Source organism: Delphinus delphis, chromosome 7 (assembly GCF_949987515.2).
Source record: "Delphinus delphis chromosome 7, mDelDel1.2, whole genome shotgun sequence".
NCBI lineage: Eukaryota > Metazoa > Chordata > Mammalia > Artiodactyla > Delphinidae > Delphinus > Delphinus delphis.
The window spans coordinates 86,610,408-86,635,641 of NC_082689.1; the positions used below are offsets into that span (position 1 = coordinate 86,610,408).

The window sequence follows — 25,234 nt, forward strand, 5'->3', positions numbered from 1 at the left end:
TTGATGCCATGAAATCCCCCATTGGCAGTGGTGGCTTTTGCTCAGGTGGGTGTTATGAAGGCCCAGGTTTGATCCCACATAACTCAGCTAGCCTCACTCTGGTTCTGCAGACATGGGGAAATGCACTGTTAGCCCATGTACGGCTCAGTGACCAACACACCAGTTCTACCAAAACATCAAGAAACAGAGTGTGTTCCATAAGAGGAGAGGATTTACATCATGATGTCAATAAATGAAGAATGGCATGTTGCATTTAGCCTGGTGTCAAACTAAAATCCAGAATTTATTCCAAATGGACAACTCTTATCTTTGAGCACACACGAAGCCAGCTATTCCAGAAGGCGATGTGAAGTGAGCTAACCAGTGACATAAGCCCATTAGGTAACACACATCCATTCTTCTGCTAAAATATTAGAAGTAAAAGAAGACAAGTTGACATTTTCTCTTTTTTTCTTTATATTTTTAATTTTGATTAATTTTATTTTATTTTGGAACCTTAAAATCTTGGTTCTCTTGGCTAATTTGGGACTAAAAGGTACTAGTATGGCTATTGTCAATCTTTACTGTCATCCAGTAGCATTCTGCTTTGATGATAGTTTAAAAACAAATGAAGACAGTAAGGTAGAAGACAGTGAGGTAGCATTGTGTCCTTTGGTAGTTAGTATAATAAAGAAGCTGTGCAAATGAGACCATATCCTCACAGACTACCATGCTTCATGGAATCACGAGGCAACATAAGCTTTCTATTGTTTTATTTGATAATACACCCAAGGTATCAGTATCTTAATTCTATACTTGAGATTATACCTGTTTTTTTACAGAGATCTTTATTACTTCTCAAAAGTTGAACCAGAAAAAAGACAGTGGTTTCCAAGTAACATGGTCTGAAGAAACAGGCATGTTCTTCATTTGAGGGGTGTACTTGCCATCCAAGGACTTGTTTCTGTTTCTCTTTTCATCAGTCAGGCTAACATGCTCTTTGGCTCTCACCTTAGATTTCTGCAATCAATTTTATTTCCTGTCTCCAGGCTCTCTCCTTTGCAGTAAGTCTTATATACACCCTTAATGTTAATATTCCTAAATCAAATCCCCAATTATAAAAAATTATATCATTCCATTCATCAAAATTCTTCTGTGAAATCCCACTGGTAAAAATGAAGCCAAAATCATCAAAATAATATCCCTTCCCCTTCAATCAGAAAAAAAGTGTTGTCCTGATATCTAAGGAGGGGAATAAAAAGAGTTACTGTTGTCTCTCATTTGGGGGCATAGTAGCTGCACTTGTCTCTAAGTTCCCTTTTGCAAGATTCTCTCAATAGCTTGGTAGAGGCTTTCAGGGCAAAATGCTTTTCTTAAAGTGTTTACTGGGATATGACATTAATTAAATAACCTGTATTGATTAGATATTACATTAATTATACTATTTACTTATAGACTAGGATATTAAAAATAATTTCAGTAATGTTTGAGGATACATATCCTTAGACAATGAATGAACAGATTTTCAATGGTATATTTAATCTTAGTCTCTTGGTTAAGTTCATAAGGTAGTACAGAGAGTACAGAGACCCTGAATTGCATTTCACAGAGGCATACCTCTCCTACCCATTTTCTTCCAAAATCCACATCTGGAATTGTTCTCAAAGTACTGTGAGATGATGTGGTTAGAAGATGAATACAACCCCATCTTATTTATGTTAAAAATCAGTCCTTTGGAGTTGCTTTCAAATACAGGGCTGTTTCACTTTAACCTTAACACAGATGGGAGGCAGGTGAGTTAAAGGCTTCTCTCTTATTTCTTTGCTGTGAAAAACTGTAAGCTGGAGGAGGGATCCTACCCTGGGTTCTACATAAAGTTACAACTGACATCGCCAAAACTGGAACACACGTCCCCAGACTCTTGTGCTCTCTCCACTGAACCTTCTGAATGATGGATGAATATCTAATAAGTAGATAAAATGATTGGGGACAAGAAAAAACTAAAAAACCAACTGTATTAGACATTAATGCTGCCCTTATTCTGGTTTATTTTTAATGCCATGCCTTTTAAGATACTGTGAGTAATTCTCCAAAGTGAAACCAGCTTTACTCGAAATCTAATGCATATATGAATGTGAAGAATCATCCTTTTGCATTTAGTCTAACTACAAGCATTGAAAAATGAAAGAGAAAATTGATAAAAGCTCAGATTTATTTTAAACCATCACTTTTAACAGAAGGAAATGGATAAAAGCAAAATACCAGTAGTTTTCCTTTTGGCTTAAAATGACATTTTCCAAGATGTTATTAAATTATCTTCGCATTAATAAACTTAAGTAGTACTTAAAGATTTTAAGCTAAGACATATTCAGATCAGGAAGAGCTATCAAATTATGTTTAAATGTAAAGCATATCCATGGAAAATATTACATGAATATGTTTAATATACATTATAGTCAGAAGACTCCATCCAAAGTCAGAAAAGAAATACAACTAACGATAAATCTATTCCGAGATTTACTTTTAGGGACAGAATTGGCTTCCTTGAGATATTTTTATACGTTAAAAATGAGCCCGTGTAATGCAAAAAAAAAAAAAAAAAAAAGAATCTCAAATCCAAGAAATTTGGCCATGGTTTTTGTTGAGGTTATAAATTGGTGGTGAGAGGAAAAAAAATTGACTTTCATCTTCTTGAGTCATTTAATTTTTTTCTGCCTTTAAGGCAGGCAATTGATACAGTTCTAATCAACCATAATTCATTAATAGTAGAATTATCTTATTTAAATCACGTAATCTGTAGATGAGCCTGCTGCATGTTCACGGGTGAAATTTTTTGAAAATTTTATTTGAAAGGAAACTCAGAAAAACTGAGGCCTAGTCACCGTCTGGCTCTGAGAAAAGGTTTAATTATTTCAAATGAGTAATCAACTACTGTTGTAATGAAAATGACCAAGAAAACAGATAGTATTTTTCTTATTCTTAACCCCCATTTTAAAAAGTGACTAGAGATGACACTCCAGAAATCATCTTGGAATATAGAGCCTATATTGTGGACACAATTTCTTAAAATTTTTTTATGACAATGAATTTCTTTTTTTTTTTTTTTAACTGAAACAATGCAATTTTAGCCTTAGCAGTAACCACTGAATTGGTTAAAAGGTTTCCAGTCTTCTGGTTTAAAAATGCAGTATGGGATATAGTCTCTATCTTCGTATATTCTTTGAGGAGGCAAAACTAATTTACATGACAGGAGTAAAGAATATTTTAGTGCTAAATTAAAAGGCATGGAATTAATTACAGTGCTTGGGACCATCATATATTTAATAAGAGGGCAGCTTCTTGGAGGCTGGGAATGTTTTAGAGGTGTGTCATCTATTTATTTGATAGCCATATCATGAACTCCTTTTCCCCAGACTTTCAAAAATGTTTAGCTCAGAGAGCCTTATGTTCAAAGGAAGGAAGGAAACCTGAGTGAAACTTTTCCTTCAACTTTGAAACAAAAAGATAGTAGATGTTTAAAAATTACTGATTGTTATAAATTATTTTACAACCATTTTCTCAACTGGACTTCTATTGAAAAGCTTTGTAAATGCCTGACGTATCCATGAGGAAAGAGAAGGTGACAGAAGCACTGCTTATGTTACAGATGCTGCCTGACAATACTGCCATCCTTTCACATGGTTTTATTTAGTTATTACAAGTATCTCTCTGTAAATGACATTTAGGATTATTTAAGATTATGTTGTAATCCTTTTAATCCTCAGTGCTTTAAATTTCAGGCTAAACACCAAAGAGCAAACTAGCACTTAGCAGAAATGCTTAAAACATGTGATTTGTACATAAATCTTTTTATTCACTCTTTCCCTGATGAAGACCTAGGGTTGCTCTTAACTAAGAAAACTCGTACCACATTTCATTACAATTTACTCGGTTGCTAAATGCTTTCTCAAGCTACATCAAACTTGTGATGGTCCTTGACAATTATGCTAAATGCAGAATTGAACAAAAGTTAGCAGCAATGAACATTTACTAGTTTAACTTAGAGTGTGTATGACCTTTATAATAAATACAATATGTCTTTCAGTGTTGGTAGCGTATGTGTGTGGAAAGGACCATTCTATTTCTTAACGTCAAGCTATTACATGTGGGTATATACGTTGACACATACATCATATATGCATACATGTATGTACATTTATACTTTAAACACATATTATGACTTGTCTATGTCTACTTTACATATATATATTATAGAAGTTGCTAAATATCTTTAATATATGATTTATTATTAAAGCTACTTATGTCAAAAACTGCTCTAAAATAGGTAGATGTTCTTGAACTCAGCCAGTGAGCATCATTCTGAATTACTGAGAGTAGTTGAATACAAAACCTAATTAATTAATGCTGGCACAGTTATGTTACTATGTACCAATCAAATAAGATTGAATCTACATCAAGAGTTTAATAAGACTTTGACTATAAAGAAAATTTGACTTTTAATGCAAAAAGAAAATGAACTCAAATGTCCAAATGACATATACAAAGGAAACAAATGAAATCCTTCCATTTTTGTGTCATAAATGTTTGCTTCTGAGTCTTTCAAGCATATCTCAGGCACATGTTTGTTTGTTTTCCTCTTCATTTTAAGTTCAACTTCTCTAGAGACATTGTAATTATGTGGCATATAACTGCTAATCCATCAACTTTTTAAAGACAGATTTCAAATTTTAAATTATTTCTAATTTTGCTTTTCCTTGATTTTTCTTGAACCAAAAATCTCAATAGTCGTTTGCTATCTGTAATCTATAATTCATAGACTGAGATTGAACACCATGCCTAATTCAAACTTGGTATTCTAAAGCTATTTCTGATGTAGCATATCGGCTAAAACTGTGATGGTCTTTTTCACTGAGGAAGAAATACTTCATTATCCTGTAGGTAATGAAACCCTTGAACACACACACTCAGATACCCAACAATGCCTTAATACCATGTTTTTGAGATATAATCATGTTTATTCTGATCATTTGAGAGTTATTCCAGCTAATGTACCTAATCAAATATTGATGCAAGTCATCTAGAGCTAGCTCTCTGACAAATCCTTCCCGATGCTTTTTTGTTAACAGAACTATAAAAGCTATCTATATTGTTCCTCTTGAAACGCTTACTTTCACTATGGATACGTATTAGTCAATTTTACCTAAGCTCGTATGTTTAGATGATGAAAAGATTTCAGCATGACAAGAAAACCACATGATTCACCCCAAAAAGAATGAAGCAGGAAATTAAACCTGAATCTTTCTTTAGTTTTATTATTTGCAACATCCTTATCATCACCTCTTGTTTCTCTAAACTAAAGGGTACAAGACAAAAAAAGATAAACTGGATGTAAGAAAACTGAAGTCCCATGAACTGCTCAGGTATCTTACAAACAAAGCTAACTGGCAAGATTTTCACCTCCAAAAAGCTACCAAAAGTGAGAATAGTTTTAATTATCTTTGGAAGTACCTACATTAAGAAATAAGAAAAATGAGTAAAATATTATAACAGAGGCAGTCACACCCCGAAAAGGTTAGGATGATAACATATTATCAATGTATTGGTTTAAATATACATCTATGAATATTATATTCACAGCTATGTAAAATTATACTTAAATATTTTCTTCCATATTCGCAGCCCTGTACACATCATATATATTTGATTATCATCCTCATTTGTGATCTAACTTAACTCTTCATAAGGTTAACAGAAGGAACTGAAAAAGTCTTCCTTAGTTCAACTCCGAGGGTTTCTACTATTCAAGAATTATGTCAGTGTCAAATTTTAATGTCTTTATCTTTGTTTTGTTTTGTTTTTTATAATGTCTTTATTTTATAACATTGATGATTAGGTTGCTAAACTCACAATACATAATAAAACTAAACCACTTAGCTCACCCTACCCTGTTCAGAACTAGCCATACTGATTATCTAGGTTGTCACAGAGGCTAGGATTATAGCCCCTAATTTTTCTTATTTATAGCAGAATAAAAAAAAAAAAAAAGCAAGAGATTGGGAGACAGAGTATGTCACTGATCTACAATTCCTCACTTTAAAAAAAAATTTAATTTTACTTCTTGATTCTGTAAGTTCACCTTCTAATCACTTTGGGCTTTAGTCCTTTGATTTCTTGGCAAGTATGTTTAGTTTTCTTTATTTCTTTTTTTTGGTTTTCTTCTTTCCTTCCTTTCTTTCTTTCTTTCTCATTTTTGGTTAAAAAGAAAAAGAAAAACAAAAAAACCTCTACCATATAAAAATGAATACCTAAATAGAATTCAACTATAATCAGAAAAATAAGTTATTCCATAATATGTTAAAAGTGTTTTTTCATGTTGTTTTGTTTTGTTTTTTTAATTAACATGAGTCCAAATTATTTGGCTAGAACTCATTGAGCATTTGGAAAATGCAAAAACAAACTGAAAATCAGTTTTTTCGTCCCAGTGAGAGTTCAGATAAGAAATGTCACCTACCTACACTTCTATAAGACTGAATACATCAATTTTAGTGATACATTTAAGAACAGAATTGACTTTTCTTCAAGGGCTAAAATGGTCTCAGAAGACATTTGATACAATAATTATGATAATCTAGTTCCTACTAAATGATATAAATTCTAAAATATACTATAAAGTTATTGGTTACTTTGGAGATATAAAAGTAAATTAAATGTCATGTAAATACAGAAAAAGATCAACTTCCATAATCTGAAGTTATTAATTGCCAAAGGGATTTCAGTAACATCATATGTGAAATATTAAGTTTTCCCATTTCCTTTCTTTCAAGGATTTCATCTGGTGCTTTCCATTCAAAGGAACATGATTGAAATTATTAATCACAGTTATTTTTTCCAAAAAATTAAATTATACAATATGAAAAATCCAATTTTTATAACTGTTCAGCTCTCTCCATCCCCCAAGTTACACTGGTAAATATAATTTATGACTGGAAAGCAGGAATGGCAATGAATGCAAAGAGTTTATCATAATTAGCAAATCTTACTTTGTTTACATCTGAAAGTCCTACATTAAATCTATTTAAGCCAAGCATTCTAGGTTTGAACCACAAACAGCTATCAAACACACTGCAAAATTCAATGACTTTCGGGTATATAATTAATCACCACACAACATATATTTTGTGTTTAGATAGCAAGCAGTCACCAGGGAAAAATAACAAAACAACCAAAATTCAACAAGGAAGAGAAGCCAGGTTTTTCACAATGACCTCTACACAACTAGTTCATGCACATGAAAACATCGTAACAAGGTAGTCTTGTTTTGATTACCCAAGAGAGCTCAGATTTAGAAGGAATAGGAATAATTTGAATCTATGTAGCATTCTTACCTGAAAGACATTCTTTCTGCTTGATTTTTCTTTGGCCCATTCGATATATGCCCCACACAAATCCACACTTTCTGGTTTGTGCCCAGTTTTCTGCAAATGAAAATGCAATAAGAATAAAAAGCATACAACACTGGAGATGCATGTCAGAAAAAATAAAGCTTTATTGACTTAGCAGCTATATATTTATGGTATAAAGACTTTCTTATCTTTTTTCCAGTTTCAAATAGATATCCTCACCGTCATGTTCATTGCAGCATTATGTACAATAGCCAAAACATGGAAATGACCTGTGTCCATCAATCCATCAATGGATGAATGGATAAACAAAATGTTTTATATAATATAATGTTTTATATTATGTGTGTGTGTGTGTGTATACATATATATATATATATATATATATATATATATATATACACACACACACGTAAGTTAGACAGGAGACAAATTCTGCATGATTTCACTTTTATGTGGAATCTAAAGTATAATTCATAGAAACAGGCAGGTTACCAGGCACTGGGGTAATTGGAAGATATTTGTCAAAGGGTACAGACTTTCAGTTTTAAGATGAATAAGTTCTGGGAATCGAATATACAGCATGGTGACTATAGTTAACACTTTACTGTATACTTGAAAATTGCTAAGAGAGTAGATCTTAAATGTTAGAACCACACAAAAAGGTAACTATGTGAGGTGATGAATGTTACTAACTAACCTTAGTGTGGTAATCATTTCATAGTATATCTGTATATCAAATCACCACATTTCATGCCTTAAACTTACACATTATTGTCAATTATATCTCAATAGAGCTGAAAAAAAGAAAAAACAAATTTAATAAATATTAAGTGCCAACTGTATGCCTTTTAGAAATTCATTTTTCAGACTTTAAGTCTATACACATAAGTATAATGTGTATTTGTATTTAGTAAATTTAATTTAGATCAAATAGATTATGGTGTGTGCCTCCTTTCACACAATACAATGTGTATGTTAGTGAAAAGCTGTTTTCACTTCAGTAATTCATAATAATCAGTTAATAGGAATATCCTCTGTATTTGCCTCTTCATATTTTTATTTAGTTCAAGTGAATCACACTTACATAACTTTAAATTTGCAAAACTCCAAACATTAAACAAAAACTTACCTGCTTGGGAGATTTTTTTACTATTTTTAAAGAAAGTTAAGCCACATTTCAAAGACTCCAACTATTTTCATATGTTCTGAGCTACTCTAGGTTTTCCTATAGAGAAATTCAGTTTCCTCAAGCCATTTTCAATAGAATACTTTAAAATTTTAGTGTAAAAAGCTTATAATATATTTAGACAATGTTAACAGTATGAACTTTAGGTTAAAGCATAAAATTATGGAAAAATGGCAAAAATTTTATAAGAAATCTGTCCACAATTGTTGCCTCAGAGCCACTATGTTCTATCAGTTTAAAAGAAATAAATTATTTTTCAGAAGAAGCCAGAAATATGGGTTTTTTAATAGTAAATTGTGAGATTTTTTGATTTTTGGCAACTCAATAAAAATTTTTTTGGAAACATTATACAGGCCAAGCATAACTTTCCTTCAGGATAAATTCGGCTGGCAAGATGGCAATTGATAGCATAGCTTTCCTTGGTTATTTGGTAGTAATCTCAGGAAAAACTTATCAAGATGAGCATGGCTCTTATGGATGCTTCAGATACTGAAATATTTTTACTGTTTTCCCATAATCTGCCACCCAGGTCATCACGGCTGTGGAAAATCTCAAGGCACAATAATAATGTTCATTGTTGAGTGATTTATGACATAGAAAAATTAAGAAAAACCTGCTTCTACAGTTAATTGAATTATGGGACACTCAGAACCAATAAACATATATAACAAAAAAGATTATCTCTCCCACGTAATGCAGTCAGGAAAAAAAGATGGAATATGATTTTATATAAGAAGCACTCTTTATGGGCCAAACACTTCTTATGTGTTTTATGGCTATCAATTCTTTTAATTCTTATAATACCTGTATGAAGTAGGTATTATTATTTTTTTAAATAAATTTATTTATTTATTTTTGGCTGCGCTGGGTCTTTGTTGCTGTGTATGGGCTTTCTCTAGTTGTGGTGAGCAGGGGCTATTCTTTGTTGCGGTGTGTGGGCTTCTCATGGCAGTGGCTTCTCTTGTTGCGGAGCACAGGCTCTAGGGGCATGGGCTTCAGTAGTTGTGGCATGTGGGCTCAGTAATTGTGGCTCACAGGCTTTAGAGCGCAGGCTCAGTAGTTGTGGCGCACGGGCTTAGTTGCCCCGCTGCATGTGGGATCTTCCTGGACCAGGGCTCAAACCCACGTCCCCTGCACTGGCAGGTGGATTCTTAACCACTGCGCTACCACGGAAGCCCAGTAGGTATTATTATTATTACCATGTTACAGGTAAGAGAATATGCCAGAATGGTTAGGTGAGCTTTCCCAAGGTAACATGGGTAGAAAAGGAGGTGCCAGGATTTAAATGCTAGCAGTGCCCCTCCAGAGTCTGTTTTTAACCACTATGTAGTCCTTAAAAATTGAATATACACTATGATCATATTCATGCTAAAACATGAAACATTTTGGGAAAAGATATGCTTTTCTTACTAGACTAGTACAGACATATTGATCTTGTTTCTGTCCTTCTCTGTTGAACTTGATCTTCCCATTGGGCCTTTACACCACCTGTTTACCTGGAATACCTCCCAATCTTCACATGGCTGACTCCTTCTTCTCCATCATGTCTCAGCTGAATGTCACCTTGTCAGAGGTCTTCTCTCTGACTGTCTTATATAAAATCATGGCATTCCAGGACTTCTGATTACTCTCTACCTATTTATTTTAATTTCACCACAGCCTTCCTCCTAACCGAAATTAATATATATATATATATATATATATATATATATATATAGTTTTATATGCTGACTGTTTTTCTCCCACTGGAATTTAACTCCCTGAGCTGGGACCTTGTTTGCCTTTTCCTCCACTATTTTTCCAATGTATGGAACAGTGCTGGTACATAGTTGTTGTTCAATGAATATTTGCTAAATTTGTGCATGAAGGAAAATACCAAAATGCAACTAACATTTGTGCTTTGGAAGGAAGGTTTGGGCATCTTAAAATTCCTAACTTTATAACAAGCAAGATTTGTATCTGGTCTAATGGTTAAGCAGTCTTTGCTTTGTGATTTGGCAAAATCTAAACAGTTTAATGGACTCATATGTGGACTGAACATAGGATTTCACAGAATCATGCAATAAACACTTACTGTATATATACTAAGTGTGAGTGTGTTAGCTACTGTGTTGGCCTATATCTTGACTCTTCCTTTAAGAATCGTATCCTAGCCTCAGACTCTGTATAATTATCTATAGACTCTCTCTATAGAAAGAGAGAGAGCTAGAGGAGACTTATGGGTAAAAAGCAATCTAAGCTTTGCCAGTGTGCTTACCATCTAGTTCTGCCAGCTTCTAGCTGTCCTCATCAGCGTCATATGCTAAATCCAATGGCTTTGGCACCTGGCTTGGGTTTATCTCAGTCCGAACACTGCCCATTACACTTAGTCACCTCCTAGTGCTCATTCATGTGACTTTGACCCGTCTCTTACATTCTTCATGAGCTCACTGCTTTACCTCCTCTCCACATTAGCAATCTTCATTGTGCTTTCTGCCTAACAAATCCCATTTTCTGAATCTGCCTTACTCCCACCTTGTTATGTTTGATTTTCGAGGTTATTGAAATCTGCACACCTTTGTGTGTTGCCCCAGCCTCTCAAGTCCTTGATTTCACTTCCTTTCATGTCCAGACCTGTGCCTCTGATTCTGCAGTCAATTCAGCCTCTCTCTCTCTCTCTCTCTTTCTTTCTCTCTCTCCCTCCCTCATTCGATGATCCACTCCACTCTCTCATCCACTTTTTCTTCTTCTACAATCTTCCTCATATTCCTCAATTCTAGAGAAATAACTTGACTACTCAATGTAGTAACATTACAAATAATGGCCACCTACTTCAGCTGGGCTTTTGACTCTACTTAGCAATACTATTGTTACTGTGATAAGGACACAACGTATCCATGAAATCATTACCAAGACCAATGTCATGAATACTCTGCAAAGTTTTTATGCGCTCCTAGTCAGTTTCTACTCTTCCTCATGGTACCTCTCTCCCAAAGCTTTACCTTTTTCAAGCCCACCAAACGGCTTACTCATAATTCAAAGAGATCATAGAGCTGTGGTGCTAGAACATTCGCCATTCTTCCCTCTTTCATAGTTAGTCTGTGTAATGCAAATGAACAAACAGAAACTTTAATAAATTTCTATATGTCTTGCCCTCTGAAAGCTTTATATCAACTTCTCATTTATTCCTTACAACAAATTTGTGAAGTTAATACCATTGCCTTTAACTGACATGTGAAGAAAACTCAAGCAGGGAGTGGTTAAGTGCCTTACATAAGCTCATGCACTTAATAAGGACCTCAGCTGAGATACGAATTCATTTTTATCTGACTCCAAGTCCCAAGTCCTTATCACAACACAATACACTGCCTCCCCTCCATACCTATCCTTTCCTCCTGCTAGGTCACATAATGCCTTTTTCAGGTCCCAAAGTAAGAATTAACACTTTCTATTTCTTCCTTGTAAGTGTCATCATTTCCCACTTTTGCATCTGTTTCCCAAAATTCTGGACCTGGGTCTGTGACTCTGGTCCACCTGTCCAATGAACTCCCATGTCTGGGCACGACAGTGTCATCTATGAGCATCAAAATTACCTGGCCTATCAGTGCCATATACTGCATGAACTCACAAGGCATGTCTTGTTTTGCCTCAGAGTAAGAGATGCTCCTTCTTCAGCCCAAGGTTTTTCCTCTATAGTTCCTAATTCTATCCAATCTCATACCTTGTTTTCCCTAAAGTAGATTATATCCTTTAGACTATAATCACACTGAAGTGATTATAAAAAAATAAAAAATAGAAGAAAGCAAGCACCAATGCCACAACTTCACGTTTTCTCAATCTCACCTATTTCCTTTCATGATTACCAGGATTCTTCAGAGTTTCCTGCAGTCACATTCTCTGCTCCTGTTCTATTCTCTCCTCAACCCACTGCAATCTTTTATCCCCTTCCTTGGTTAATCTAATTCGTCTTAACCATTAAGGTCAACAGGAACAGTCTGATGCTTTCTCTCCCATCCACATTCTGGTTGAACTCTGTAGTACTATGAGATTCTGCTGGCCCTTCTTAAACCCTCTGTCCTTCAGCTAAGGAGACATTTTCTCTCCAAATTCTTTCAACTTTTATTTCTCTGTTTTTTTTTTTTTTCCCTCACTGACTTCTCTTCCTCAACCAACTTCTTAACTTCTTAAATGTTAGTAATCCCTGGTTTATGGTTCTAGGCTTTCATTATTTCTCATAGTTTACATGATTCCTGTGAGTTTTGATTTTGCCTGTGGCCTGATCCATCACTTATTTATGTTAACTCCCCATGATTCCTCTGGTCCCCAGCTCCCTCTTATGTGTCCAAACTCTATTTTCTAACTATCATTAGGATATAGCACAGACATCTCCTTGAAATCACTGTCTTCTTCTCAGACTTGTCCCCTTTTTTCTATTGCTTGTCTTGGCTAATCATTTATCTCCTTCACTCTCTTCACTTTCTTAGTTCTCCTCTTTCCATCAATAGCCACAACCAAAAGGTACAAAGCCCAAATTCCAGAACGAGATCACAAACTCTTTTAAGTTCTTATTTTCTCTCATCTGAATTTCTCTCCTTCCCATTTCCTCTGAACTCAGTAAAAACCATTTCAATTCATTCTCCACATTTTGAATTTTTTTCCTAAAATACAAATCTCACAATATTTCTCCTAGAAAACTTGTTATCCACAAGATAATGTACAAATCCCTTAGTAGAGTATACAGGTTTTTTTCATCATCCCCCAACCACCTTCTCAGTTCCATTCATCCCTCCTTTTTTCTATACATCAGCAATGCTGAATTCCAGGCAGTTTCCAAAATGCTACATGCTTTCACAACTCTATATTTTGGGGAAGTGAGTATGCATGTACCCTTTTCATCTGGAACACAGTTATTTCTCTCTTCATCCACTCTCTTTGCCTGCCATCTGCCCCAATCCTGCTCATTTTCATGATGTAACTCCAAAATAATTTCCACGAGGCTCTCCTTCACCTCTGCAGGCACAGTCACTCTTTCCTTCTTACCATTTCCCCTACTCTGAAAAACATTTTTTTTTTTTTTTTTACAATTTGTTTTGTTATTCACACATTGCAACTACTTTTTGATGTGTTTCTTTCCCCCAGCTATACAATCAGAGAACAAGCTGGGTTTGTCTTACCGGTCTTCATTTTCCCCAAATTTAGCAAAGTGGCCCAAAGTAAGCACTCAACAGAAGTTTGTTAGCCTTTGAATGAATTTATGAACTGGATGGAAAATTGCAACAGAAAATTTCCAGATTCATTCAAATGAATTAATAAAATTAAGAATACAGCTCAGAATTATAGTTTACAAAATGAGAAATATTTAGGACATAAAAATCACTACATTCCCATTTATACTGACCTTTAATAGGAACTGATCTTATGGCAAAATTGAAGCAAATAATAGAGATTTGGGGTGAATTTAAAAGTATGCCAGAAAAAGCTAAAGTGATTTTGGTAAAAGTCAAGCAAATAAAAATATTAGCCTCAAGAAAAGAAAACTAAGATAAGTAAATGAAGGACTATATAAAAATGATCCTTATCAATTGTTTATTTTTACAAAGTTAAAGCAGAAAGATCTAGGCTTGAAGAACAACTTTAGGGACTAGGCTTTATTAGAAGGGAAAATTATCAGTGTTTAAGTGTTGTTAAATATTGGAATAAGTAGTTCAGAAAAGTTGTAGAATTTACTTGGAAGACAGTCAAGATTTTATTCCATCTGAAATTAAAGAATCCTTTAATAGAAAACGTATTTCTGATTCTACAGCTATAAAACACATGAAAAAGTCTGCTGAACTACATGATGCCAATGTATCACATTGTACATCATTATAAAAATGTACTTTTAAAAATTGACTAAATATAAACTTAAGCCTAAGAGTAGACATATATCTATTCTGGGTAAACTTAAAATATAAATGATTTTTAAATATTTAAATAGAATTATTTAAAAGTTACTGCTTCTGGACAAAACATAAAAGCCTCTTTGTTGGAGAAATGTGAAGTCATTAAAAATTGATCTTAGGTCTTGTCCACTTCTGATTTTTATTATTCTCTTAGTCCATCTTTACCATTTCTCAATAATAGCTGACAGGGTTGTCTCTCCATAATATATTTTTCTCTGACTTAGATTAAACCTTTGGGATTAAGTTTCCCATTTTTCTTTATGGGATATTTGGGGGCTTTTAATGTATATTAAGAAAATATCAAAGGCCAGATGCTCTTTTGCTTGATGGCATTTTCCATGATGAAGATTGGCCATGTGTGTGGGCAACAAATCACTGGGCCACTCATTCTCATACCCTTATTACTAGATGTGGTTGGAAAAAAGTCAAGGCTCAGATTTTATGAAACAGTTTATTAGCTACCATTTTTTATTTTGGATTAATTGCTATTCCAGAATATAGACTCAGATTGTCCTTATCAGTCTGAAACATGAAACACAAAATCTGTTTAGAGGAATTAAGTTTTATCACATAACTGGTTTTGATTCTGGAAAATCAGTCATGGAGGAGGATAAAACTCACTTATAAATTCTCATTTGGGCAAAATGATTTAGGAAAGAGTGCTGAATGGATACCTGATCTTATTAATGTCTAAAGTATGGCCACTGTCAACATAGAAGAGGATACTTTGATTGTTAAGATGTGGGTTTTATGTATATGAATATAAATGGTGTTAATAATAACTGAAATTGTTTCTCCAGTGAAATTTCTCAGTATATTACAAGACCAAATCAAACCAGATTTTCAGAAAAGCAAAGCCTTGTTAGTGATTTGGGGCACTAGAATGTTATGTGTTTGTTTGTTTGTTGAGGAGAAAGTATTCTCCCCTTTTTAAGAATTTATTGCATTTATTCCTGAATCAAAATCTTGCTAGAATAAATATAATAGCTTCTATTTAATCTATGTTTGTTGCATGCTTACATTGCCTTAAATTTACACTATGTAAAAACTATTTAATTCTGCAATGTGAGCAATCTGGGCACATTTTTGATGCCTCAGGCACCTCCTCAGATTCCCTCCTTAGACCCTCATTCTTTCAGTCTGCCTCAGTTGTCCCTGTAGATGACCAGTGATGCTTGGGCCCACATGGTCCCACTTCCTGTGGATGACCAGACACCTTCTTGGAATGCAAGGCCCTCCTGGTTGCCAAGGTTCAGACTGGCTTTTAGATCCCTACCACATCCAGATTTGGATAAACTACTATTTTACAGGGTGTAGGATCTGACCTTCTGCATAGCCATCCAAGGGTGTGCCCAGGATCCACATAATACAGGGAGAAAATACTCCGGGTGATAAATTTTAACCAAAAGGAAGCAAGAAATGGGAAGAAACAGGTCGATATATTCCTTCTCCTACCTCCATCCCTTCCTCCTACAGACTGCTTCATGCTTTCTCCAGTTTATTTGCAGCTTTTTTGCAAGTCAAGTGGTGCACCTGCCCAGTGGTTCTCTGTGTCTCTGAGGCTCACTGTAGAGTAGTAGCCAGCATGATAACACATCCTCTCTTCTATTTTGCATCATCTCCTGCCTCACTTCCTTTTTACTTCACTCTCTGTGTCCTGGGCTCATGCCTCCCAAATAAAGCATGGATGCTTAATTTGGGCTTTGTTTTCTAGGAAATCCGGACTGAGACAATTGATGTTACTCTCCTGTGTCAGGGAGGCATAGATCTCCACTGAAATGTGTGCAGGGCTCTCTCTTCAGGAGTCTAGAGTTGTCATTGGAAAGTATTGGGTTGGCCAAAAAGTTCATTCTGGTTTTTCCATAAGATGTTACAGGAAAACCTAAAAGAACTTTTTGGCCATCCCAATAGCTCACCAGCCAAAGGCTCCATTTTTTTCTATCCCCCTTTACACCAACCTGTGGCCACATTACCCATTCTCATCACTGGAATGTGAACAAGAACAATGTGAGACACCTCTGGGCTCACAGCTTTTAAAGAGCATGCAGATTTTCCTATGCTCTCTTAACGTTTCCTTCATCTGCCACTAGGGGATGACAGAACCAAAAGATGGGAGAAGCACAATGTAGCAGAAAGCTGACCAGGAATATCTGTTTTGGCCTATGGTATGAGTAAGAAATGAGGTTCTGAAGACATTTTGAATTGTATTTGGACAGCAGGTAGTGTTTCTTTACCTGAAAAATCTTGATATTATTGTTAAGAAAACTAAGACAAGGATTTTGACGTATACTGTCATTAAGTGAGTTTGTGCATTTGAATCCAATTCTGATTCCAAAGTCTGTTCTCTTAACCACTATACTCAACTGCTTCATGTAATAATAATACCAATAATACCAATAATAAATATAACTAATATTTATTATCTTTGCTGTGTGTCAGGCTTGCTACATCAATTTTCTCACACAATCTCACAATAGCTCTATGAGGTAGGTACTCTTATTAACCCCATACTGCAGCTGAGACATCAAAGAATTGTAGCAACAAATAAAATGTGAACCTGGGATTCCTAACCCAGGTTGTGTGACTTAGAAGCCCCTATTGCTACCTAATATGGTATACTGCTTCCCAGAGCATTTCAATTTAGTAGTGACTTTTAAAGGAAGAATAAATACATATATTCAGTAAATTTAAAAATGCACCGTGGAGTAAAAGTCCGTTTTATCTTAGAGAAATGTAAGCTCTAAATCAGATGTATTACATTGACCAAAATGATAAACCACAGAGAGTCAAGCTTCATAATTAAAATACTTTTCTGAAAGAGCCTAAGGTGAGGTTTATTGGACAGTAAGCTATTACCCATTTATAAGGCATCCTATCAATTTCATAGATTTTTGTGGTTATTAAAAATTATGTACGATACAGAATTTATTGTGGTTAATGGCCAAATCTTGAGAAAATTATAACCAGAGAACATGGCTTCATTTATATTAATATCGATCACTTGATTTCATTTTTTTCCTTACAAAGTTTGTGTTAATAAAACACTAGAATTCATTTTTCCTTTATTTCTTTGATCTCCACCTGTCATCCTCCAGGTTTTGGACTGTTTTTTCTTTTAATTTTTAAATGTATGTTGAGACCGTATGATAGTGCAATCTATGGCTGTACTAATAACCTGCCCTAATGCTAACCATGCTGACTTCACCAGAGCACTATTATTGTGAGAATTTAAAATGCCTTCGTTAGGCTAAGGTTGGTAGATCTATTGTTTGCACCTCCATTTTTATGATCTTTTTGAGCACCTCCATTTTTATGATCTTTTTGAACACTCACTTTACAAAGATAAAATCATTCCACATTCATTTTATACAGATTACTCAATAATTCATGAATAGCTTGCTGATTGAAACTATTTTCATCTTTTTTTGCTAAATCGCATCATTTTACTCCCATAAATAAGTCCATTTTTTATTAAAGTAAAGCTACAGTGAATGAACATTAAATATACTGCATTATTTAATTAATGTTTGTGCTCATTATTTGCACTGGAAGTAAAGAATATTAAGAAAAAGTAAACAAATTATTTTAATGAAGTCTTTTATATTACTCTTTTTGCTTTCAAGGTTATGGCTGAATGAGTGGTCTAAAAAAGTTAATAGTTTATTAAATGCCTTGGAAGAGTTTTCTGTCATTAGAAGTAAAATTTGCCAGTGTTTGCCTCTGATTAGAAGTATTAGTACAACGTAAAGTAAAAAACATAAAAGTAGCCCCCAAAATCCCAGTTACATACACAATCAACATGTAGCCTCCATATCAAACATTCTGGCTTTAGAACTATACAGTTTGAGGGGAGAAATAGTCCCTAAAATGTTTATAATACTTTTGAATTTATGTCAGAAGTGACACTAAGTTTTCTGAGTACCATGAGATAAATATAAAAGGAAGTAAGGTCCACTTGGTCTGATTTTTAGTGGCTGTGGAGACAAGAAATTTCCTAATCAGAAATAGACTTTGCATGATGCATTTATCTCAGTGGGGTACCACACTGAACATATATTCTGGAATCACATGAAAACACCTCCAGGTTGCTACTGGTGCTCACTAATGTGCTGATACACCCATGTTTTGGGCACTGCATATTTTTTAGTTCTTCCTAGAAGAATTACCCTGCCTGCTTTCTTTGCACTAGGACTTCTTTAGCAATGACCATGCTGCTAAAAGATCAGGTCATAGGAGAATATTAATATACATTCTGAGTAAGAAGATGCCCTGTGATTTACTAAATGCATGGGGCCATAATGATGACAGACTTAGCCGTTTTGCTATTATCTTTGTCAATAAGAGCACAGGCGTTATTACTCTCATCTATTTCCATATATTTTTAGAATAGGTTTTTCAGATAATTTAACAAGTCCTACCTTCATTTTTTTAACTGTAGGAAAAATATATCTTAACTCCCCAAACTGTCTCTGAAAACTCTGAATCTCTCTTAATTTGAGCATATGCAGTATAAACTATAAAGGGCTCCACAATGCCTACAGAAAGAAATCATCTCCTCCCACAATCCTGTTCAAGGTCTTTCATGAGCTGATTCCACACTGACTTTCTAACCAAGTTAGAGTGTTTGCTGTCCTACAACAATGTTCCTCAACTTTTTTTGAGGCAATCCCTCACTGGCAGTGCATCCAGACAACTTACAGAAGAAACACAAAATAGTCTGGACTGGGGCATATACACCCTAGGACTCAGGGAACCACCAAGAAACATTTTTAAGAGCAATGACTAGCACAGTATGTGGAGCAAGGCAAGCAATTGATAATATCTGGAAAATAAACAAATTAAGGAATTAATTTCCCACATGTTATCATTGCTTACTCCCTTCTTTCCATGTAAAGTGTATTCCCCCCCCCCCCATTTCTGCAATGGAATCCTATTCAGCCTTCAAAAACTTCCTCAAATGTCACTTCCTCTAATGGATATATTTAGAATCCTTTCCAGCTGGGAGCCATATCTCTCTCCTCTTAGTTACCATGAAACTAACCCATGTCTCTGTTCATGCCATTTTGGAGTAACTATCAATGTCTACTTTTTCACTACAATTACCTGATTTATGGGCATGCTTTCTATTTGTTTCTAGACCCTCAAGTGAAAGATCTGAGTTTGTTTCATTTTTGTGTCTTTCCTAATACCTAGCACAGTGGCTTAATATCAAGGACCCTAAGTGATATCAGAATGAACTAATGGAGAAATACATAAGTTGACCATTACTTGCAACAACAATTTCCTTGGGAAAGAGCTACCTGCAGCTAAACCTATGGTTCCCCAGCATGTTTTCTTATATACCTTTATCATGTTAGTCATGTTCTATTATAATAAAACTACATACGATTCTGTTTCCCCTACCGGACTATAAGCAACTTGACAGCAGGGATCGTGTATTATTCATCTGGATATCTCTAAGGTTTAACAACACATTGTGTGACACCTGTTAATAGTTCATAAATCAATAAATGAATGGGTTCTCTAAATTACACAGCTTCTTCCCCATGAGGCAATCCATCAATTTTGTTTTTTTTAACCAGGAGTGCATATTTGCCACATCCCATAGCTATAGTCCAGGTCTACTCCATAACAAGCAGATGCTCTAAAATCACAAAGTATAGCCCATACACAGGAGAAAAGTTGCAAGTGAATTGCTAGAGCCAATTGAAATACTATGCTGGTACTGAAATAGGTAAGTGTACCTGAAAAATGCAAGGGGTATGATTCAAGGCCTCAGAGGATAATTCAAACTGACAACTCTTGTTTCTTTAGGACTTCTCTGCCACTAGATGAATCAAATAATACTGTAGCTGCTTTTGAGGCAAAAGTTTTTGCTCTTGGACTAAATGAGTTGAAGTTAGAAGAATCATCTCCTCTCTTGTCTTTTTCCTGTGATAGTACTGGTCTTTTTAAGACAAGCAACACCTGGGTCATACTGCTGTTCAGCATGTAGTTGTTAAAAGAAGAGCCACGGGAGATTATTCTAGCGTGAAGATGTCTGGAGAATACTGACACACCTTATTAAAGAGTTGCCCCTGGTAGCAAATCTCAGCCCATGGCATTCTTCTCAATCCTTTTCTTTTATCCTATTTTCCAGCCGAACTAAAAAATTCATTTCTCTTTTCAGCACACAGACCTTGCCCATTTTCAGTTTCATGCCATTGTTCATATTTTTTTACTCCACTGGAATTTTCCCTGCCCACAAATCTCCACATATTGAAATTATAACCATCCTTCAAGGCCTAATTCAAATCTTTCACAGATGTGAGCTGTCCCTCCTTTAAATGTTAAAAAAAAAACAAAACAAAAAAAACAAAACAAAAAAAACACTCTCCTATGTTTCTTATTTCATCTCATCCTATTTTTTGGCAGAGATGCTATAAAGCAAAGACTATATCTTGATTATATCTCTATGCCTTATATGTAGCCCTAACGAGCAAGCTGTTCATTGTAGGATTTCAATACATATTCTTATGAAGTCTTTTCCCACCAAGGCTTATATAAATAGCACTAACTTGATTAACCAAATGCATATTTAAATGAAAGTGAGGTAGATTGTAATGAGAAACTATGCTATTTGGATCAACTCTCCCACTGCAAACAATGAAAAATGCTGGATAAAATATTTCTTTTTAAAATTAACCTTAAAAGAATTGAAAGGCTGAAAAGATAGTGGGAACATCCAGGGTAAATATTTTTTGGAGGTGAGAATCTGAACCCACAGAGAAAAGCAGAATATCAAATCAAAATAACTGCACCTTTCCTGAGGGCATTATAAAAGGATAAAGGAGAACCAATATTCAACTTGTTCCCTTTCTCCAATCCCAAGGGATTATAAAGAAGACCGCCTTTGTAGATGAACAATGTTAAGAGAAGAAGGAGTGAAAAATAATTCTGTCCCTGATAAAGTGTAGCACAGCTGTAGCCCTCCTTTTATGTACACATAACTCAAAAATTTTAAACTGTTAAATTGATCTAATCAATCACTGGAAGTGCCCCCAGACAATTTAGAAAAATACAAAACACTCTGGAGTAGGACACATTTATTCCAGGCCTCAGAGAGCCTCCCATGATAGTTCAATAACAATGATTAGCACACAGTCAAAGATAAGCAGACACACAAGGAAACAAAGCAACATGAGTGAGAACCAGTAGAAACAGCCTGATGTAGACTTCAGATGCTAGAATCACAAGACACAGAATATAAAAAAACTATGCCTTCTAATTTTCACAAAATAAAAGAGAGTCTTTAACATTCAGGAAAAAAACCTACAACAAATGACATAGTAAATTTAAAAAAGAAACAAACTTCTAGAAATAAAAATTATAATAATTGAAATAAAAATAATGTTTATCACAAAGGGAGACTGAGTTAAATTAGAAGATAAATCAAGATAAGTTATTTGGAATGCAGTTCAGAAAGACAGAAAGAAAGAAGAATATAAAACATGTGGAGGATAGAGTGAGAAAATTTAACATAGGTTTAACTAGGGGCTTAGAAGAAAATAAGAGAGAAAATGTAAAAGAAGCTACATCTGAGAAGATAATAGCTTGGAAATTTGTAAAATACATTAATGACAGTTATAATCAATTTCAAGAGGCCCAACAATCCAGGCAGGGAAAATAAAAAGATATTGACACCTGGATGCATCACAGTGAAACAGTGGAAACACAAAGGTAATGAGAAAATATTATGAGGGACCAAAGAACAGTGGTTAGATTAACAGGTAACTTCTTGATAACAATAATGGATGACAGCAAACAGTGGAATGATATCTTTGATGTGCCAAAAGAGTATTACTGCCAACTCAAAATTCTATATCCAGAGAGAATATATATTTCCAAAATGATGGAGAAATAGAGACATTTGAAACAAGCAGATGCTGAGACAGATTGTCACGACAAGACCCTTACTACAGGAATTTCTCAGAATATACTTCAAATAGAAGAAAAAATAATCCTAGAGGGAAGGTCTAAGATACAGGAATATATAAATAACAAGGAACATGGCAAATATTGGGCAAATAAACATCAATATTGATTCTATAAAAGAGAATAAATAATGTCTAGTGCTGTTAAAAAAGAATTAAAATACAGACAGAAATAGCATATACATTGGGAAGGTGATAAGTGAATTAAAACTATTCTAAAGTAATATTTGAATAGCTTTAGTCTTCAATAAGTTATAATTCTAGGCAAGTCACTAACAGAACACCAAGTGTATCACTCCTAAAACAGTAAAGAAAAATATGAAATGATTAAAACAAAATGAAAGGAAGGAAAAAGCAGGACATATTGATATTTAGAGAAAGAAGCAAGAAACAAAAGAAACACATGCTGTGATTCCATTTTATAAATTCAAAAGCAGACAAAGTATACTATATTTTTAAGGGCTACAGATATAGGTGGGAAAATAATAAAGGGTGATAAAATAATGACTAAAATGCCATCTAAGTCTGTGGCAAGGGAAGAGGCTGTGATGACATACAGACAATAGGCAGGGGTGGGGCTTCTGGAGGGCTGGCAGGGTGTGCATCTTGCCCTGGGTGGTGGTTATGTAGAAGTTTGATTATAACTGTTAAAATATACATACATGTTTTATACATTTTACTAAAAATGGTTTCTGCATTATTTTCCAGTGACAATATTTTAAAATTTTAAAGTGAGTTACAAATCAGAATACAGAATAAGAACACTGTCCTTTCCTTTATAATCCAGAAAATCCGGAACTAAGGACACCAGTGGTTTTCCAATGCTCCTTTTCACAGGAGGGCCAGCCAGTCTGGACCAAACTTTCTCTGGTCTGAGGTGAAGTGAACAAAACAGAGACAATGTATGTAGACGTAGGAGGGAGATGGTTTCCTCTCTTGGTAAAGACTGTCTTTAATTTTGAGGTTTTATCCCACCTAGATTTAGGATTGGGGTATTATACAATGTCCTTTCTGTTAGAAAGTGACAGCAGTAGTAGGCAGTACTTTACTCTTTAATGTCATTAAAAAAGAAAAACAGAATAGGTCAGTCCTCCTTTTCCTTGAATAGGTCACTGAGGACCCAGAGCCTATGAATCTCTGATTTACACACACCAGCAAAGTGACTGTGTTTCTTTTCAGGGGGAGGCCTGCTTTTGATAAAAATGTGACTTGGTTATGAACTGACAGAATTTCAGTGAGAAAGAAATATAGTCAAACATGGAATGTGGGATCTGGCACAACACCGTGTGACATTCTGTATTAAATGTGAAAGCAGTAAGGTTAAGAGACAATGAAGGAAGATGAGGGTCCCAGGAAAATATATATGGATAAGCAGGATATTACATCTAGAACCCCAAATGGAGAAATGGCTTCATTTTCAGAATTATTCAGTGCTCAGACACAATATTTTATGCTGCCTATGGATACATATTTCTTTTTTTGGAGACAGTACACGCTGGTATTCCTTGAATTAATATACCTTTTCTTCTACGCACGTGTGAATCAATTCAAGTGCAAAACTAAGATAGTATAATGATAAGTTATAATTATACTATACCCTATATTATGTACTATAGAATACAGTATATTTATATTTTAATGGAGTATATTAGAATATAATAATTATTTTATGGCTACTATGCATATTTTTATTTTATTAACTAATTTTATTCCTTACTAATTCTCTTGGCAAATATTACTATCTCCACTTTACAGATGAGGATTCTGAAGCTCAAAGCAGTTGAATAAGTTTGTCAGCTCCTAAGTGGCAAAACTAGAATAAAGCTCCCTATGGTTGAACTTCAAAGCCCTTCTCCTAGCTACTCTGCTGCTTTGTCTCACCACTGCATTAACATTCAAAGATCATTCCTGTACAGATTAAAATGCCATTTACTCTTTTAAGCCACATTTTGCACTCACTTAGGCAGCTTCTACAGACCCCCTTGGAGAAAAGGACAGACTTTCCCAGAAGTACAATGAACAGTAATACCAGGACATGTGTAAGGGGGCACAAGAGAAATTCAGAAACTTGAGCATAAATCTCTTTCAAAATAAAACCACAGTATCTTTCATCAAGGCCTGGTAATCATCATATCATTTCTCTGAGACTGGAATTGGTAAATGTGGGCTATCCCACCAGGCCTTTAATATTTGGTTAGAAATGTATCCAAGAACTTGACTAGCAAGACAATCCATGCAGTACAAACAGGAATCTGCAATTCTTTCCCCTACTACCACAAAACACAGTTAGTTCCTGCCCAGAATTTGCTTTGAAGACAATGAGTGTCTGGGAGAAACCATAAGAGCACTGAAAATGGGACTAGAAGTAATAAATAGGGACTGCCAAAAAAAAAAAAAAAAGGGGGTTAACAAATTTCCTCTAAAAGTAAAATCTATCGTCAATTTACAACAGTTCTGAAGCTTGAACTAGAGGCATGCAATTAGTGAGCTGACTTGCAAAGTTTGCCTACAGTAAGGGGGAGTTTCTTCCACCTGTACAAAATTAAGCACCTGATAACTATCTCCTGGTATGAGGAGACTAAAATAATAAAATAAAAATAAACCAAATGCTTTAACTTGGAATCTAATCTCTCCCATTATCCTAGCACATTCACATAAACTCTGCTCCAATGGAATTCTTCTCACCCAGCAGGATGAAGATCATCTTCTCAGCAGCCAAATTCAGCAAGGCAAGTGACTTTCCTCCCTTCCTGATTTCCCCTTTAGAACTCA

At 34.8% G+C, this 25,234-nt stretch overlaps 1 protein-coding gene across 2 annotated transcripts in view; it reads right to left on the reverse strand.

Annotated features, from left to right (window-relative positions):
- ARHGAP15 (Rho GTPase activating protein 15) overlaps positions 1–25,234 on the reverse strand; it is a 621,121-nt gene that overhangs the window by 483,922 nt on the left and 111,965 nt on the right. For both annotated transcript variants that reach the window (XM_060015714.1, XM_060015716.1), the window contains one exon: positions 7,365–7,454. In XM_060015714.1, the coding sequence (XP_059871697.1) occupies positions 7,365–7,454 (90 nt within the window). The remainder of the gene's footprint in view (positions 1–7,364; positions 7,455–25,234) is intronic.